Here is a 19,096-nt window from a genome sequence, read left to right on the forward strand (position 1 = left end):
ACAGACAATAGGAGAGAAAAAACTTACTGAAAAATGAATGTTGAGTTGATTATTACCAAGCTTATTTTCAAAGTGGGAGGCAATTAGACCATGGAAACATTCTCTTCCGTTATTTCTATTATACCAGAGGAAGATAAAGTACATAAATATAAAGATGGATGGTTATTGTTGATGCACAGTGACAGCTACTCAGTATCTTACATCGAAGAACTATGTTCATCAGCCCAGATGTTACACAGAGACAGGCAAATCTCTAACAGGTATTTATTCTAAAAATCTGAGCCACTGTTTCAAGTTGTTTGGATCCTTTTTTTTATTTGTAATTGAAGCAGCTGTGGTGAAACTAGAATAAACTTTATCTGCTGTTTAACAAAACAAAGCATTTACAACAGGATTTAGGTTGATAAACTATGTTTGTAAAACATTTTCAGAAGGGCTCTTCACACTTGTGTTCCTGACACTATAGGTACTCGAGCTGAAGTAGCACCACTTTGCCTCCTCTTCAGAGGTACAGAAGACATTCATTTTGGAAGGCCTGCTTTTAATCTGACCTCTTCTGAGGTAAATATATAACACTGATAAAAAATTACCACTAAACCTTATAATAGTAATTTTTCTATTTGCTTAACTCCAATTCACACGCTTTAAAGGAGAGGGAAGTTAAGATTTTATGGGTTAAGGCCTCCAATATTAACTATTCTGGCCACATTGGAAATCTATTTTAGATCTCTAAAGAAGAAATTCCTTTGAAACCACGATCTTACATGCAGTCAGGATCTCTCTCCTTGGAGAGACTGTCTCCTTGGAGACAGTCAAAAGGCACCTGGCCATGGCCTAGCTTGAGCAGGGGGTTTAGAGCAGATGACCACCTGAATTTTGCTACTGGTTCTGCATTAACCTTCCAATTTCTGAACTGTGTCCTATCCACAGAGCAGTCAGAACCAGCCACAGAGGTCTTCTGGCTCTTGGGAGATTCCTTAAGTTTCAGATTGATTAGCATTAATAGAATACTGGTAGAAATATTCACCTTACTCTCCTCCAGCTCACAGGCCTAGCAGCTCTGAGTATATCCAGCAAATATTAACAAGGTGATTGTCAAACAAAATTAAATCACAAAAGAGCATCCTCCTTAATTCTATATTGCCAGTAGTTAAAATGAAAGCTTAGTGGAAATGAGCTCGTCTTGAGTACTGAAATTATACGAAGTCTACATTTAGAACCTCTTTTCACACTTGCAGCACCCAATTCTCCATCACAGTCACTGCAGCAGAACTCAGTAAAACTCTTATTTAATGAGATGCCATTTATCTGCAAATATACTTTACAATAACGTATTTCCAACTACTGCAAACTGATTTTGTTTCTTTCTTTCCACATGTCATTGTGCCACAGGATAACTCCTGTGATATTAATAGTAATGAAGATGCATTGCATCTGACAGCCCTAACAACTTGTTTAATACAACATTTTAACTACAAGTAGATAAAGAATCAGAAGGGAACACTTTTTTTAGATTCCATTGCTTCAGAACACAGTCCTGTATAAATGAAATTATCCTACTTAAAAGTTATTTCCACTTTGATATTACTTCTACTTAATATAACAGTTTTATTTTGGGAAGAATACTTTCTGACATACTGCAAATTATTTTCCCCAAACAATATGGTTTATCCTTCTGTATCTGCTGTAATCAAATTTATCTCAATAGTCTCCTGTTTCTGCTATGTAACTCTGGCAATTAAACATTCTAACTTATTTTAAAATGACAATCCTAAGGTGTCACTTGCAGAGAAACAAAACAAAACATGCTGTCTCTGATTGCTACTGTACAACACAGTGATGGATTGATTCAGGCTTTATTTCACCCACTTTGTTACCAGAAAGTGTTGCTTCTGCAGAACAACACACGTTCTGCCAGTGATGTTCATCAGATCTGACTTTTTTCCTGCCATCTGAGTTTGCATTTAGGAGACTCTCCAAGCATGCTCCCTCATCTAACTCAAACACTGCAATTATGTTCTCCACAGGAAAAGCACTTAGGAAGCTTCACCTTTATTTCTGCTCTCTCCCATGCGATTTGTTTGCCTAAGGAAAACATCTACTTAATAAGGAGGCAAATCTCATTTACAATTGCATGTACAGAGGAAAAGAGTGTATGCTGCAATTTTAAAGCAAATTAAAAGTTTAACTGCAGGGTCAAGCCTTTTGTTTAAGGAAGCACTGCATGCAGAGCTGCTGTAGCTTGACAAATATATTAACATTGAAAAAGCCCAAAAACATGGTTAAAAATGAAATAAAAATAATCCACTGCATGTGGTGCTGTCCTTGTTTTTCTTTCTTGCAGCTCCTCATTCCATTAACCAACTTCTAAGAAAACATTCTCCCTTATTTTTAGCACAAACAGGGCAACAATCAGTATGTTACAGATGATTAGCTTCTAGACCAAGTTGCGAAAGGTGACCTCCTACTACCTGCTTTGGGACAACACTCCTCACAAAAAGCACAGAAGAAATATTTACAGGAAGACATAATGTTAAGATGTTAGTGCTACTGACCAACAACTATCACCTCACTTGAACAGCACAACAGAGTGGAAAAGGACCTTCAGGAATGTACAACTCTGAATATAAAAATGGAAATTGTCATTTAGTGACAGAATGAGCTTTTAAGACCAATAGTAACACAAACCCTCCTTGCAAGCAAGTGCCATAAAACAGAGATGAAAGAGGTGAAATGCTGCAAGCAACTCCTGACATCCAAACCCATTTCAAACAGCCAATAACCCAGTCCACTCTTCAAAGTTTATGCTGACATTTACTGTTGCTCACTGCATTCACCTCCTGCTTGTAAGATTCTCAACATATGCATTAAATATGAACAGCTCCAGGGTGGAGCCCTGAAGTTCCAACTATGAACAACTATTCACTTTCAGGTTAAAACAAAAATCACTTTGCTGTAATGACCATTATTAGTCTGTGCACATACTTTACCTGTACATCGTTGGTGTTCATCCTTGTTCCATCCTTGCCAACGAAGATATCATCTATGTCAACCAGAATGTACCTATCCAAGGCTATTGTGAGCTTCTTTCCAGAGAGGAAAGAGATGGCATCTATGAAAATCAGCTTGTGCAGCCAAAAATTCAAGTTATTGCCGAAAAGGACTCGTTGAATCCCATCGTGGAGCCCCAAGTCATGAATTACCGTGGCATAGAGAGCACCTAGAGCAGCAGGTGGAGAAAGGTTTCCTGGTGTCTTTACTTTTGCAAGTATCACTGGTTGGTAAGTCGTGTGATTAATCTGGAAAACAGCCCAGTCATTTCCAAGCAAGGGCCCTTTCTCAAGCTTAGAAGGTTTAGTCACATGGAGCAGCAGGGAATGAGGGTTAATGCAACAGTCCAAAATACCCAGATTGCTGTGGACATGGAAAGGAAAACCCTTCAACTGAAAGCTCTGCAAGCTGTTCTCATTGCCTTTGTGAAATCCGATCACACCTACACCATATTCTACACAGTACTTATCTAGAAGGCCTCTGTTCCAAGAGTCCATATTCACGTACTTAAGAATATTTTCATATACTATGAGAGCGTATTTGCCTTTGTTTTTGTCTATAAGCACTGGGAGGTCACTTTTCCCAGATGCAATCTCAATGTGAAACTGAAACCTGCTGGATTCCAGAATAGTTATTATATCTTGGCCTAATGTTGAGTACTGGCTTTCCACAAACACCAGCACTACAAGGTCTGTCCTCAGGGGACCAATAGGCTTCGTGGTCTTCATCTCCACCAGCTTGTATGGCAACAGTTGAGGATCACCACATTCCACTTCTGAAGAGGTTTCAGGAAGTTCATTTTCCTGTTTGTAGCCATTATACAAGTAGTAGGCAGAAATAACTATGCTCACCATACAAAAAGTGGCCAGCAAAATTACTGTTCTTTGAAAATGTCTGTGAAGTTTCAGGATAAAACTCATGGTGTTTACTTGCCTTAGATAGCTCCCAACAGCAGCATGAAAAACAAACACAGATTCTCAACAACTTGTTCCAGTCCTCTGAAATATTTATGTCACCATTGCAGCACACACATCTATATTCCACCGAGCTTTACCAATGGTTGTAGTCTAGGAAGAAAAGAAAATCAGAGATTTAATTGAGGCATCACCTTGTGAAGTGTCATCTGCTTAAATTAATGAGGAGCAAAGAAACCACTGCCAGCCAGAGGTTTCTGTTGGTAACAACTGCTCAAAATTTTGCAATAATAATTTTTTTTCTGCTCCCATTGCTTGCCATGTCCATTTGAAGGTCTCTAAATCTCACAGGTTCCTCAACTCAGAGGATCAAATAAAGCAGGCAGAGGCACTGAAAAGCAAGACATAAAAGTGAAGAATTTACAGTGTTTTAGAAATTCTTTTTACCTAAAGATAAAAGTTAACTCCAAGTAGACAATTGCTAACAACCAAATATTGGAAAATGTATAACCTTCTTCCTTCAACCCCTAAAAAGCTGGGGCAATATGATTAAACAAATTCTATCTTGTATTAGTTTTTCAAAGAACCAAGAACATGCACATCTTAACTGTTGTACAAACATATACTGATACACTCTATATTATATCTCTCATAGGAATTTTTTTAAAGCAAAACTTCCTTCCTGCAACATGAGAGGAAATCCAAGCATTTTTCTGGACTGTGGAGTTTTGCAAACTGTTAGAAGTACTTTCTTTGTTTGTTTTTTTTTTTTTTTTTTTGTTAGAAGCATTTCTTTGCATTAAAAAAAAAAAAAAGAAACATAGAATAATCAAGCTCTTAAATCCGAGAAGAGAAAGTAATAAATCAAAAGTTAAACCTAACAGGTAGATCACCTAAGGATATACTTATGCTCTATCTTGTACTTAAGGAAAGAGTAATTGTTCAAGCCAGCAATACAACTGCTGTAAAAACTCCCTAGTAAAACAACTGGATGATGTGACAAGGATAAAATAATGATCATAAGTCATAAACAAAGGTTCAAAGCAGATTTTGAAAGATATTAAGTGTGTCAAGATCTAGAACATGTCACTGTACCTTCAGTGTAGTTTGCACCCAGGTCCATTTGGAAATGGGATTAGGATAAGGTGTGGCATTTACATGGTCATTTCCTAAATGAGAGCTTAATCCTTCCATTCCTGGTTGGGTTTTTTATCATCCTGCATTGTAAGCAAACTGGTCTTTCACTTCAGATTTTAAAAAAAGCTAAAAAATATTATGTACTTAACAGTACCTATGTAATGTCCACAAATTTAATTAAATCCTGAAGACAGATCTTCCTACTGCCATGATGAGCATAAAGCAAAAATAAATGAGTAAAATCAGATGAGCAGAAAATGAAATTCTAGTCATTCTGTTCATCAAAACTACAAAAGTCAGCATGAAGAACAAGTGTATGTGAGCTGTCTCATTCATAGTTAAGATTCATAGCAAGATTCCTTCTGTCTGGATAGATTCTACTCTGGATAGATTTCACTGTCCTCATCTTCTACTCACAGATAACTTTATGAACCCCTTCTCTTCTGGGAAGACTTAATCCCAGCTTTGAACCTTACCTGCAGCTGCACCAAGTCCTGCTCAAAGCTTTTGGGCAGGAGACCTGTCTTTCACCCAGGCTCACTAATTAGTGTTAGACTAAAATAACATAACCCCAGCTTCCTGGTTTCTATCTGAAAAAAAACCTGAAGAATGCATAAAGACCAAACAACAATATGGAAGTACCTTTAGAAGACCTCAACATTCTTAAGAATTGAAATGTCCAATCCTTGCCACACTAGCTTCAAGAATATCAGTCTGGATGGCATAACAGAGATATTTAACATGGTAACAAGTCAGGTAACAAATTCCATCCTGAATGAGTTAACACCAAAGAGAGGTTTCCAGACAGATGATTTTTCATTACACACACAAAGGGTTTTCTTCATTTTGCATTTCCAATTCAGCTGCCTGAATGCCAAGAAACACATAATTTTAGTGCCTAAAATTAACACTGCATTCTGTAGAAAAGCTGTACACACACCTATTTCTCTTTGATAACCACAGATCTGGTTGGTCTAGATACAGAAAAAATGAGAATTGACACTGACTTAAGCTCATAGCAAGGAAGGGCTGATGAGACAGAGCTGTTTGAACTGGGTATTACACAAGGGTTGCAACCCAAGAAACATTTGCAGCAAGGACAAAGCTCCTAATGCCATTCCATGCAGAGGAAAATCTGGAGCCAGCCCAGAAACCTGTGTTTTCTTCAAGAAAAGCCCTGTCATTGTAGCCTCAGCTCCTAATTGCAGGTGCCCCCTGGGGCTACAGAGTGCAGCTGTTAAGGAGGAGTGGCTGGAACTGCCAAGACAGATGTGAGGTTCGACTGTGAGGAATGAGGAATTCTCCGAGGCAACAGGGCACAGCCAGACTTGGCACACTCCCTGCTGAAGACAGTCAGGAAGTGGGATGGAACAGAGCAAGACACAAGGTTTAAATGCACACTCTCTTGTATCAGCTCAAGGCTTAGGTAATTTTCACTTGCTTAAGGACTGGTTTGCAACGCAGGAGTTCAAAAGAACATAGAAAGAAGAAAACAAACATTTCAAAGAGAACATATATTTTACAATATCAACAGTCTCAAAGCCTTGACAAGGTACAGTTGCTTTCCTTGAGGGACAGCAGCATTTTCCCCTGAGCAATAGTACTTGCTGGATACTCTAGTGCTGTATTACAGCAGCATGCTAAAACAACTCAGAATGTGCCCCCTTGACAGTGACATCCTTGGGACACACCACACACCACGCATTGTGGGACCTATGGAGATTGTGACAGTGACCTTTATCACATCTCTAGATATGGCTTCAGGAAAGATGGCCCTTGCTTGCTATAATTTCCTACAGTAAAACCAGACAAAAAGTGTAATTCTCAATGTACCTACAGTGAGTAAGCTGTAAGAAGAGGCATTTCAGAATAGGATAGTACTTGAGGAGTCTTACTTTCATGACCAAAGAATGCAATACTTTACCAAAGAAAGGAGAAGTCATGATAGCTTCAACATCAATAAAAAATATCCAAGTATAGAAAAAGACTTAAAGGAAAAAAACAGAAAGAGTCTAGAAAGTCTTCATAAGAGTTCAAGCTTGTTAGTATTGTTTCAGTGAAAAATAATGAAAAACACCGATAGAGAACATCAGCAGTCTCAGCTCTTTTTTTATTTCTACAGTCATATGGAATACTGTGACAGAGGAATATGGTCCCACCTGTACCTCAAAGTACTTGAAAACAGGTGTCAGATATTATACGAATCCAAAGTTCCGTAAAGTTGATGGTGCAATAAATTTTACCTATAATTTGTATGGTATTTTTCTGTGGTTTGAAGCAATAAAATTTGCCTGTTTGTTCTTCTATCTGGAACTTTATTGCTTTAGAAGAACCTGCATTTGATCTCCTATTTTGCATTTTCATGCCACTGTGTTAAAATTCAGACCAGGACCTTTTACCTCCGCTGCTCAAAGTAGGAGGTACCAAAATGCTCCCTTAAGGTGAAAATTAGTATCTTTGAATATTCAGAATTTGCTTTTTAACTTACAGACTCACTATGGAGAAGATCTTGCTGAGAGAAAGCTGAGTCACAGAAGCAAATTTTGCATTTTGTTATGAACACAGACAGCAAGGCTCAATGTTCTTGTCATCTACGGCAGTAGTTCCTGCAGCCCAGAACCTGCTCATGTGAAAATCTTGCTGGTACAGGAAAGAAATATCACCTTATTAAGCAGAAGATTTACCATTCTGAACACACTGCTGGGCAGTCACAATTACAGGCATCTGCAGGCAACCAGCATGACACAGATGAATTTGAACAGAGATCTTCAATTTGGATTGGTTTGGGGGGTTATAATTTGTTCTGCTTATTCTGTTTCAGTTTTTTTAAATTACTAACAAAGTAGCACTGATAGAATAAATATTGTGAGGAGCCCCAAAGACCCGAAGCACACCATAAGTGAGTTCCTACCACTTGCAGCTTTCTTTAGTTCGTTGTTTCATTGCTAAGCATAAATGACCAAATTCTTGGCTTCTGTAAATAATTTCCCCCTAATAACCCTAATAGAAACTCTTCCAGGAGACAACACAGGCTGGGAACGCAGCCTACTAAGTTCTTCACAGGGGTTCTCAATCCAGTAAAAACAAATGGTCAAGTAAGAAACTGCACAGGCACATAAAACTGGACAGAATTTAAAAAAATACTATTAAAGTTGAATCATGAGTATCAACACAATTTTTAAAACTAAAAGAAATTTTTTTATGCTGTCTTAATATCAAGATTAAAGCAATAGGCTCAACTAAAATATCCATAAATAAGTGAGAAATTGACCTCAAATCAAACTTATCAAAGCCCAGTAAGAAAATTCTGCTTTAGTCTTACCTCAGGCCTGTGCAACAGGGCAACTGTTTACTGTGACCCTTGATTAGAAACAATAAAGTTGGGTCATACTTACAGGTAAAAAACATACTTTTAAAGGGTAACAAAAATCCTTTTCATTACGAACTACTAAAACAGAGCTAGTTCTGGATTGAGTAGTCAGCAATATTATTCAGGTATACTACATTTATCTGGGGACATATATTTAAAAACTTTCTTCTAATCATCCCCATCACTATATTCCCATTCTGTTCTTTACCAGCCTGGATACTACCACAGTGCTGGTGACATGCTGGTGATGTATTACATGAAGGATGAGTTTTAAATGAAGAGCACAAAAAAAAAGAGGCATATTGTTTAGCATGCTACTATAGACATTTAAATCTCCACTGACTAGAATGCTGCTTAACTGCTTTGAACATAAAGGTCTGCTCTGATCAGTCACTATGAAATATTATTTCAAAGGAAGTATTCTGAAGTCATTTTAGTGTTACTAAAATGGAAAACTTTGGATATACAAAGGACCTGGTAGGAAGCAGCAAAGTACAACTGAACACAACCAAACCTGGGGTGAACAGCAAGGCTGATTTTTAAATCAGTTATGAAAATACCAAAGTAGCCTCCAAACACTGAGTACCCTTATTTACAGCATTGTTTTACTTACTAAAAGTTTCAAGCATTAACAGCTCAAATGAGTAAATCCAGGCTGAGAATGAGACCTTACAACTGCATATCAAAAAAATATTTTCAACTTGTAAAAATGGTGATATGAGACATAAGCTGTCAAGGGAAGTCTTTGCGACCCTTTAGTATCACATAACAAATCCTGGAATGTGTAATTATTGAAAGGCATACATTCCCTCATAGATGTTAGGAAAAAAGGGAATGGCTCAGATAGCACAACAATTCCGGTGGATAGAAATTCTTTTCCATGTGCTTGAGGTAAGCAATTCGCAGTTTCTACTGTACCTGTGATATCCTTAGCTCCATGCTGCATTGCCTAACACAGTGCTAGAGACCCTTACAGGATAGGGATTCAAGCATTACAGTTTGTCAAGATAAAATATTTATTAAGATTAAATATACAGTGTTGATTAATAGTTTAAAAGAAGGTTTTAAAGACTTCAACAGAACACAGAAGTTTGGCTTAGTCTTCAAATTACTCTTTACCTTCACACAATACTTTCTACAGACAGATCTTTAAGCTCTTGACATCACACAATTTTTCTGAGATAAACCCTGTTATTTTTCAGCAATTGCAAAAACATCACTATCTAAAGAGTAAATTATTTGCTCAAGGTCTCTGAGATAAATGTCCAGCACACTATCTGGTCCATGCCCATACCATTACCTCCCCTCTCTTTTCTCCCAGAACTGCCAAGTGTAGAGTTAATAAGGCAGAGTTCAGCACAATTTCTTCGAGACACCTGACTGGAGATACTGACAGTGAGAGAAACCCTATTTCTTTTACTTACCGTTCTATTAGGAAGAGAAAACCCCACCATACCAAAACCTGAAGCAAGTATCCAGCACATCAGGCATCGAATTGAATAATATAAAGTTTTCTGCCATTTCCCGAGGGTTGCACATGACAGCTGAGCCGAGCAGCAGCACACATCAATTTCTGACAGGATTTAGGGAATCCAAGCAGCTATAAGCACCTGAAGTTATGAATAATTACTGCACTAGGCTGACTAATTCTGTCCCCCAACAGAGCCGTAACTAATTTCCGCAAACACTAGAGGGCAACAGCGTCGCGCAGAACTCCGCGAGGAGAGCGAAAGGGAAAAAGCCCAGCCACTGAAGGGCTGGTGCGGGGATCGCACCAGGCAGACGCTCAGTGCGCCGGGAAACAAGAAAAACAAACCCAAACCCCAAGAAACCCCATAGAACAACCGCGCAAACGCTGCCTCCGCAGCGGGAGCCTCAGTGCCGGGCAGCCGCCCCGTCCCGCCGCGCTCCCGGCCCGGGCAGTGTCCGCAGCGGAGCGGGAGCCTGCGGGCGGCTCGAGAACAACTTTGCCGGGGGCACGGGGTCGGCGAGCGCGGAGCTGTGCGGTTTCGCGGCGCCGGGCCCGAGGGCACCGCCCGCCTTGCTCGTTACCTCCAGGCGCGCTCCGCCGACACGTCCCCGCGAGGTACCTCAGATCCCGCTGCCGTCTGTGCCCTCCGCAGAGCCTGCTCCGGGAGAGGCGCCGGCACCCGGCGTGCGCGGAGCTGCCCGGAGGTGAGGCGAGGCTGCCGCCGGGGGTGCAGCAGCGCCCGGCAGCCTCGCCGCGCCCTCCCGGAGGAGGAGCCGCGCTCGCCGGCGAGGGGCGGGCGGGGGCTCCGCCGCACCGCCTCCCACATCGCCCGCCCTCCTCCGAGGCTCGGCCGGGCCGGGGGCGGCCGTCAGGCTGATGTCTCCGGCTGCTCCCGCTTTCAGCGACCCGCCGGGTCCGCTCCTCACGGCACCTGTGGCGCCCCCGTCCCACACGGGGGCCCGCGCTGCCTCAGTTGAGACATTCTTAGTCCCTGTCTTACATAAAGTATGATTTTTAATTTTTTTTTTTTTTTCGCTCATCCGAATCCAATTTAGAAAGCTCCTGCTGCAGACGCGCTGACGGGAAGTTTAACTCACAGCCTCCCGCCAAATCCCTCGTTGTCGGTGCAGCTTTAGGTATGGCCGACTTCTGAGCCGGTCTAAAGGTAGCACACAAGGGCGCAAATTCCGTGCGGTCAATTACATTTTGTCAAGACAATGTAGGGTTAAAATCTTGAGAGAATGCCAGTTAATGTATTTACAGCCTCGCTGCTTTTCTTCATTGAATTTTCTAACCCGATGTTAAACACAGTCCCACTGTATTTTTCACTGATACCCTGCATCCCTCGCTCTGGAGATGGAGCTGCTCCATTACTGCAGCTGAGGGAGTTACGATTCCCTGTGTGAACTGCATTAGCTTTCACAAATGAGAAATAAAATGAATAAATTTTACAAGTGCCCTCTTGATCTAGCTAATTTACCTTGCAATTGCCCAGTGATTGTTAGCTCACCTGACGGCTGACAGTTCAATACATCGGATCAACTCCATCCCTGGTGCTTGTCTGCCCAAACCTTCCTTTCTGTGACTAACTCAAGGTAAAAATGCAAAGGAGAAGAGCTACAGTCACCTGAAAGTTGCTTTTCCAAACATCTGGAGAATTTACAGCTCTTAATTCAGGAATATTGTTATTTGCTTTCGCTTTCTTTTCTCCCTTTTATTCTCATGACACACTAAATACCCCAAATTTTACTGTCTTCTAAGCTAAAAAACAGTGCAAGGTCCATGAGCTAGACTTAGAGCAGAAAAGAGAACTTGTCACAAGGGCTTACTATGCATGAGGTTATTAATACCTGGAAAAGAGAGTCCATCTGAAATCCTGTTGCCCTCTCAGTATTCTATAGAAAGGGATTTTCTCCCAGATTAAGCTTCTCGACTGGGTGACTATCCTGATATAGTCTTTTTTTGGGGACTCTCTATTACAACAGATTTTTCCTACAGCAGGCTAGGAAACATGGGGTGGAAGTCAGCCACAATGACTGAAGTTCTCAGCTGTGAGTTCAAACTCATGGTTTCCCTCCTACCCTTCTCTCTGAGCAGCTGTTTTTAGGTTATTGCTGGCCAACCTGGTCAGAAACGTGTCGGAGCGCGCCTGTCCGTGGAAGCACTTGGTTGCTCACAGAGGTGTGCTAGACACCTCACATCTGAGGGCTGCAGCACTGCATGTCAGCAGCTGCAGCACCGAGCGCTTCTGTCAGGAATATTAACAGCTTTCATCTTTCTTGGTGCTACTTTTCAGGTTTTTTGCTCTTGAGCTGTCAGTGCAGCCTGAACTGGGAATAATGTCTTAGCCATTCTTTGAGCAATACATCTTAAGACATTGCTGACTGCACTTCTGGCCAAGATTTCTGCCTGGCACACAGTATTTCACAAAAAAATAGGAAGATGAGTAGTAAATCCAGACAAGAAATTAGGGAAGAGGAAAACCTACTGAATTGCAGGCAAACAGAGACACATCTAGACAACTGCTACTCTCCACCATGAACCAAGGACTCAGCTTTCTGCCTTTCTTACTGTTGGCCTCAACACATGAATGCTCCCTTTCCCATTCATGTTTTTCTTCCAACTCAAGTCTTCACCTGTGCTGTCCTTCTGCTTCATCAGCAACCTCTCTTCCTCAAATGACCTGAATCCCACTTTGTCTCAGGGTCTTACCAATTTCAGTCAATTACTTTAAGAGACAGTTCTAACCATTGCATGGTTCTACATCTGCAAATGAACTCTTGGTCCTGCTCAAACCTGTGCAAAATTTGGTTATTTTTGGTATTGTTTTTTATTTTTATTACTACAACTCTTAGCACAAATTTCTCATACAATGGACAGACTGATTATACTGCACATCAGGAAGGTTATTGTTTGAAGCATTACTTGTAACAGCAACACTTTTCTATTAATAAAGAAATATTTTATCCAGTCCTGTAATTTCCAAGTTTAGAGATATCTTTTAACCAATCACTCATTATTATTTATATTATTTTTGTTGGCATTTTCTTGCAGGAAGCAATTAAATTGAGATAAGTATTTGAAAACTTAGTATTTGAGATAAGTTGGCATTTTCTTGCAGGAAGCAATTAAATTGAGATAAGTATTTGAAAAGGAGCATCAAGGCAATTGCCTGTTATTAGTAATTTTGTGATTACGTTTTTAAAGCTATTACAAATGCTACTAGCCAAAAGGCAAACTTACTATAGACTTATAATGCTCTTTGGATTAATCAGAAGTTTGTTAAACTGGGAAATGTTTTCTTTACATGTCTCATCTATATAATGAGGAGAAAAATGTGGCCTAAGATTTAAGAAATGCTTGTGGTCAAAAATGTAATCAGCTAAGAGGCTATCTCGGAGAAGAAAAAAACCCAACACTGTTCAAGTTTATAACTGAACTACATTTTTCCAGTATTGTTATCACAATACCCTTCACTTGTGAACTGTGTAATGACTATTCTGTAGCAAACAATATAGGAAGCCAGCCACACTTAGAGATTTTCCCTATAAAGCCACTATCTTTCAGATGGAAAACCCACTTATTGTTTCTTTTCAGACCTTTCCATTTAATTTTCAATACCTTAGCCTAAAAAAATCCCACTATCTGCATACATTGCAGTAATATCTTTCAATCCAGTGGAAGGAAGTTGCTAATTACATGCCATGGGCACTGACTGCTTGGCAGCAGCAAGGCAGTTTTATCTCCAGTCTTAGAATAAACTATTGTTATAAATATGTTTTGTTCCATGTTAATCCGGGAATCGAGACAATTGTCATCTTTGTACAATGATCAAATGGGCAGCTCAGAAATTCATTAGGTGTCTCTGCTTTAAGCTGCAAACCCACCCTTTACCGCTCAAGTCATGCCATGTGAAGTGTAAGACAGATCCATTAATGAGGAGGACTGAGCATTTTCTGTTGCAATTTACCAGGAAATTTGCTTATGAAAAGAGAGAAAAGACTCTTCCTTCCCATTATATCAGGTTCAGAGGTTCCAAGTTAATAAATATACCAAAAAATAGCAGCACTGAATCAAAATGTATTTATTTTAGTGAGCTGTTTTGAATGTGTGTCAATTTGAGTGAAAGTTTCTTACCAATACTGAAATTGCTTACAGGAAAAGTATAATGGGGATGGAAGAAAATGAAAAAGAAACCAAGCCTCTATAAGCACAGTCAACAATCTGAAGCATCTTTGCCCTTTTAAGGAAAGCAACATGTAATTAAAACTTCTGTTAAAATTTGATTTTAGAATATATAATAAAATAGGGCTGAGAAGAATTTGTATTATTACCCTAAAGTCAATTCATTTTCCACACCAATAACAAAGGAAAAGTTCTAAAATGGTCTTGTAATTTGCAGAGAGGGAAAACATTAAACTGCTATACTTCAGTGGAACAATAATCCAAACACTTCCCAAAGGAGAATGTCATTCACAGTCAGCTGGAAAAATCATCATAGTTTCATCTTTCTTTTCCCTTAGCAGAAGTAACTCTGGAGAAAATGGGTAATTTAGATGATTTATTTTTTTTTTTTGAGAAAAGCACCATGCTTTAGCACTGCCTTCAACTTCCTCATACCCCTCCCTTTCTTCTATATAAAAAAATCCCTCCTGCCTTCTGTGCTTCTGAACACCCAAAGCACAGCCCCGCTTCCCTGTGGCAACAAACAAAGAGCAATAACCAGAGGAGTTTGCACAGAAGTGAGATGTTACTCAGCATGCAAGGTAACACTGCAGGATCAATGACATGACTGTCTGCTCCAGACTGAGAGCTCATCAGCTGGGAATCACTGAGGTGAGAAAGGACATGGGGACCAGTCAAAGTTAGGAGTGTCTGTCAGCTGCCAAAGTGATGTGTCTGGAAAATACTGCAGGCAGTGCTCAGAGAGGAAAAGAAGAGGTGGATATATGAAAGTGTTGATGCTATTTCATATGGCTGAGGTATACCCTCACTTGGAAGGCTGGTTAAAGTTCAGGGAGAGTGATTCCAAGTGGAAGAGGTGGAGAGAAGAGCTGTTCCCATGATCAGGTGAATACACAACCTGTCCCATGATAGTCGAGGGGAAGGTTTAGAGGTGATATAGCTGCAGCACTCAAGGGCGAGACATCAATATGCAGTGGTAGCTCACAAGTATTTAAGGAAAAGAGATTTTAGGCATAATAATGATTGGTTAAAACTGGTGCAGAAAGTTAGGATGAAAATTAGAAGAAGCTTTTAAATCACCAGAGTGAAGCAGATGCATTCTATGAGTAGTGAGGGCAAAAAGAGTGGTTAATTTTGAGAGGGAGATTAAGTGACAATCAGACATTGTTCATCACAGTGCTGAACTGGCCTCGATGGCTTAAGAGCATCTATAGATCAGTGACCCCAGAGTGTTTATAGTGCTGTGAGATCAAACCCAGCAAGAACACAAATAAATCTTCATCACTGATGTTGAAGTTGCTATTGGCTGTTTCAGCTGTGGTGGTTTGTTTGTCACACTGGTTGTTTCAGGCTGTCTGTAGGCACTAGAGAAGATGAGCACCTGCACTCTGTTCACATGAATATGAACATCTCACAAGTCATCATTTTTTAATGAAAGCCTGTATTCTGGAACATATGATGTTAGCCTCCAGGGAAACATATCAGCTTGTCATCTGTCCCACAAGTCAACAGGTACAAAAAAAAAGGCAAGATTGTCTTCTTTCCTGCTAGAATTAATTTGAATACCAGATCTTTCTGCTTATTGATATTTCAGTCTCCCCAAACATGAAATGGATTGAAATATCAGATAAGCTGGTAGAACTGTTATGTTTGTCATATATTATTTTGATTTAATAGAAAGAAATTACATCAATAGGTTGCCCATATGTAATCATGCACCATGCACAGAGATCTTAATTACCCTGTTCATCAATATTCATGATAGCCCATATTATCCAGGGTATTATCCTATATTGTTATATGTGATGCCGCATGAATACCACATGGGAGAGGGATTTAAAAAAGGTTACAGGCTAATAAGTGTATTTTATTCCACTCAGAAAACTCAAGAGAAACAGTTCTTTTCAAAGATCCAGAGACTATAATTACATGCAAAATGTTAAGTCACTTTAAAGGCAAATGCTAACCTAGACGGACTGAGGATTAAAATTAAAAGCTAAAACTTCCTACTGTTATTAGTGCCCCACTGCACTAGATATTGTGCAAATATATGAAAAAGGTGACTCCCATCATAATTCTACCTTTCAGCTTGGTTGTTCTAGAGCAGAAATTGTAGTAGTTTTAAGCTAGCAGCTGGTGGTCATATAATAGCAGTGAATTATAATGCTTTATAATGCCAGAAATTTTGTATGTAATTCCCTGTGAAGTTTCCTCAGAGCTGTGCCTAGAAAATGCTGCTTTGGCATGTCAGCCTTACCTCTTAATTTCATTTACCCATTGTGTGCCACAGCCCTTGCACATCATGCCTACTCCTGGGCCAGGGCAGAGGCAGCTGGACAACTCAGGGGACTCACATGAAATCTGGATGCAGCTCCCTGCCCACTACGTGCTTCTGAAGTGTCACTGGCATCTGTGATTATATGGATGTGTGAACAGGAAGGGATGCTCCTGCCATCCTTCAGTGCAGCAGGGGGAGCACAGCCAATATCTCTGGCACACCACCACAACTGTGATGCTGTAACAACTCACTGTGCCTTACAACACGATTTGTAACTGTCTCGATAGTGTTTGAAGTCTTGATTCTGCAAACTACTCAAGTGCCACTGTACACACAGGAGATCAGAGGGCTGGACACAAGAGGCTCTGGCAAAGCTGAGCCACACTAAGTTCAGAGAGAAGACCCAAGTTCACCATGAGTGAGCACCACAGCCAACAAAGAACTAAGGAGTTGGGATTTCTGCTGAGGAGCTCCTCCCTCAGTCCACTTTTGAGGCTGGTGTTTTTCATTGAGGGACACTATCAGAACTTCTCAATTCACACAGAACATTGTTAGTTAATTCTTTTCTAGAATTAGTATTTTGCTCTTCCAAACACTTTGCTGTTTAAAGCAGACTGCAGACTGATGGAGGTGCAGGTTTTGCCTGTAGCAAAGCAGCATTCTCCTTCTTTATCTTAACACTGCAATGTTTCTCCTCTTTGGCATAAACAGTGTCCAAAGCACTCTAATCCCATCCATGCCCAGTACAAACAGAACAAACAAGGAATGATTTATGCATGCTTGACTGCACTCTGTATCTTATTAGATGAAGATGAATTACTGTGCTGGACAGGGACACATTCTCCTGAAAAATCCATCTTTGTAGATTCTGGTGCTCAATCTCATGCCTTGTGCAAATGCATTTTAGCATACTATTACCATTTTCCACTTGGTGATGCCACACACAGTAGAGTGGCCCTGGTGGAGTATTGAGGGAGGTTCCTTTCCTAGCAGACTGCCATAGCTGCAAGATACAGCTCCAGCCTATCACTTCCAAATAACTCTGCTCTTGTGTTCTAGCACAGGTGTCATTTCCCAACTTCTGCCACATGCTGCCAACGTTATTTAAGCAAAATAGAGAATCCTCTTCCTCTTCCCTTCCGTCATTCCATTGTATGCACAGCACTCTCAGCCTTTGTAGCCACTTCTAAGACAAATCTGTCCGTTTATACACAGAGCAAGAATTTAATTTTGTTGATACTGGACAGAAAGCTGAGGGTCTGCACCTTATGAGGAGTTTTATGCATGGCTGTGGTATGGAATTGATGCTTCCTTCTAGGGAAAAATCTGTTTTAAAATACGTGAATTGTTGATACATGTTCATCTGCTATCAGAAAAAAACCAATACAGTTTGTCCTTAAGTAACTGTACAGGTACATTAGCCATTGCTCAAACCAAGAAAGCAGTAAATTAACAACGAATAAGCTAATTTTTCCCATTCTTCCATTTTCTTTAGCTTGCATAATGAACTGATCAAACTCAAATTTAATTTGTCTCCTCCTACAGTATCTTACTCTCTACCCATATAAACACTGAATAAAATTAATTTTCAAGCTCCTTCTTCTGAAGGTAACACAGTGACAGCACTCATGTGAGACAAGCTGCATTACAGTTTTTAATAAATCAATCTTTACAAAAGCATTTCTAGAACTCCTCTTCTAGAACTGGCAGCGTAATGAAGAACGTCCCTACCTCTTAGTCTCAGACTGGAATATTAAAATACTTTTCAACAGTTTAATTTCTCTGTGAAGTTTTTTAATTGCAGTCTGTGTACTTTACTCAGTACAGCTTTGCTTGCAAGAGGCAATACCCTGTGATTTCAGGGCCACAGCTATCAGGTACCTGCTCAGTTCCTGTATCCCAGCTAAGATACCAGACAAAACCCCCTGTGGTGCTGCTGGCTGCTTTCCCTGCTTCAGGCATCCATTGGGCTCTCAACTGAGAACTCTCACTTCACAAAAGCCACAGAACAGCAATTAAGAAAGGTTTATTATGAATCCCCTCTGCATACAATGCTACCACTGACCTTAGAGAATTTTTTGCATTATAGGACCAGGTCTCAGATGGTGGTGATTTCCAGCAGGTGTGGACATGAGCCAGCTTCAAACATCAACTCTAGAAGCAAAAAGCTCTTTGAGGGTAATGATGCCCTTAAGACACACAGTTGTATAGGTTTTTCCTTTAAAAAAAATAAATCACATCCCTTTTCTCAGCCTTCAAATAAAAAGAACAATACTTTTCCATATAATTGTAAGGCTGCACTCCCAACATGATCTAACAAGAGTGATGCCAACTCCTGTATGCTTTGAAGAACTATTGCACAGAAAATGCCCCTCTGTTCTGCAGTAGACATTCCCTAGTGCAATATTTTTTCTTTCTTAATTGAATTTTGTAGCATTTGCTTGTACAAGTTGTTGTTATCCACATAAGCTTTTCCTTTCTCTCTCTCTCTTTTTGTTTAATTAGAGGTGCCATTTACAATTTGCCTTCTACCAGGTCAAAGAATAGAGAAGAAATCCAACTTTATATAACAACCAGCAATTCAAATTGTTAAATCAAGCCAAGAGTCATTATAATGCAATGTTAATTTTCATAGGGTAGATAGAATACAAAATATTTTTATATCCCTAGTCATTAACAGAGTACATTAG

The 19,096-nt window shown here is 40.0% G+C and overlaps 1 protein-coding gene across 1 annotated transcript in view; it reads right to left on the reverse strand.

Annotated features, from left to right (window-relative positions):
• Nucleotides 1–3,971, reverse strand: part of LOC128787331 (bifunctional heparan sulfate N-deacetylase/N-sulfotransferase 3) — a 45,183-nt gene extending 41,212 nt beyond the window's left edge. Inside the window, exon 1 of the mRNA XM_053941387.1 lies at nucleotides 2,991–3,971. Within this exon, the coding sequence (XP_053797362.1) occupies nucleotides 2,991–3,971 (981 nt within the window). The remainder of the gene's footprint in view (nucleotides 1–2,990) is intronic.
• Nucleotides 3,972–19,096: the final 15,125 nt, after the last annotated feature.

This window comes from Vidua chalybeata, chromosome 4 (genome assembly GCF_026979565.1).
Source record: "Vidua chalybeata isolate OUT-0048 chromosome 4, bVidCha1 merged haplotype, whole genome shotgun sequence".
NCBI classification, from domain to species: domain Eukaryota; kingdom Metazoa; phylum Chordata; class Aves; order Passeriformes; family Viduidae; genus Vidua; species Vidua chalybeata.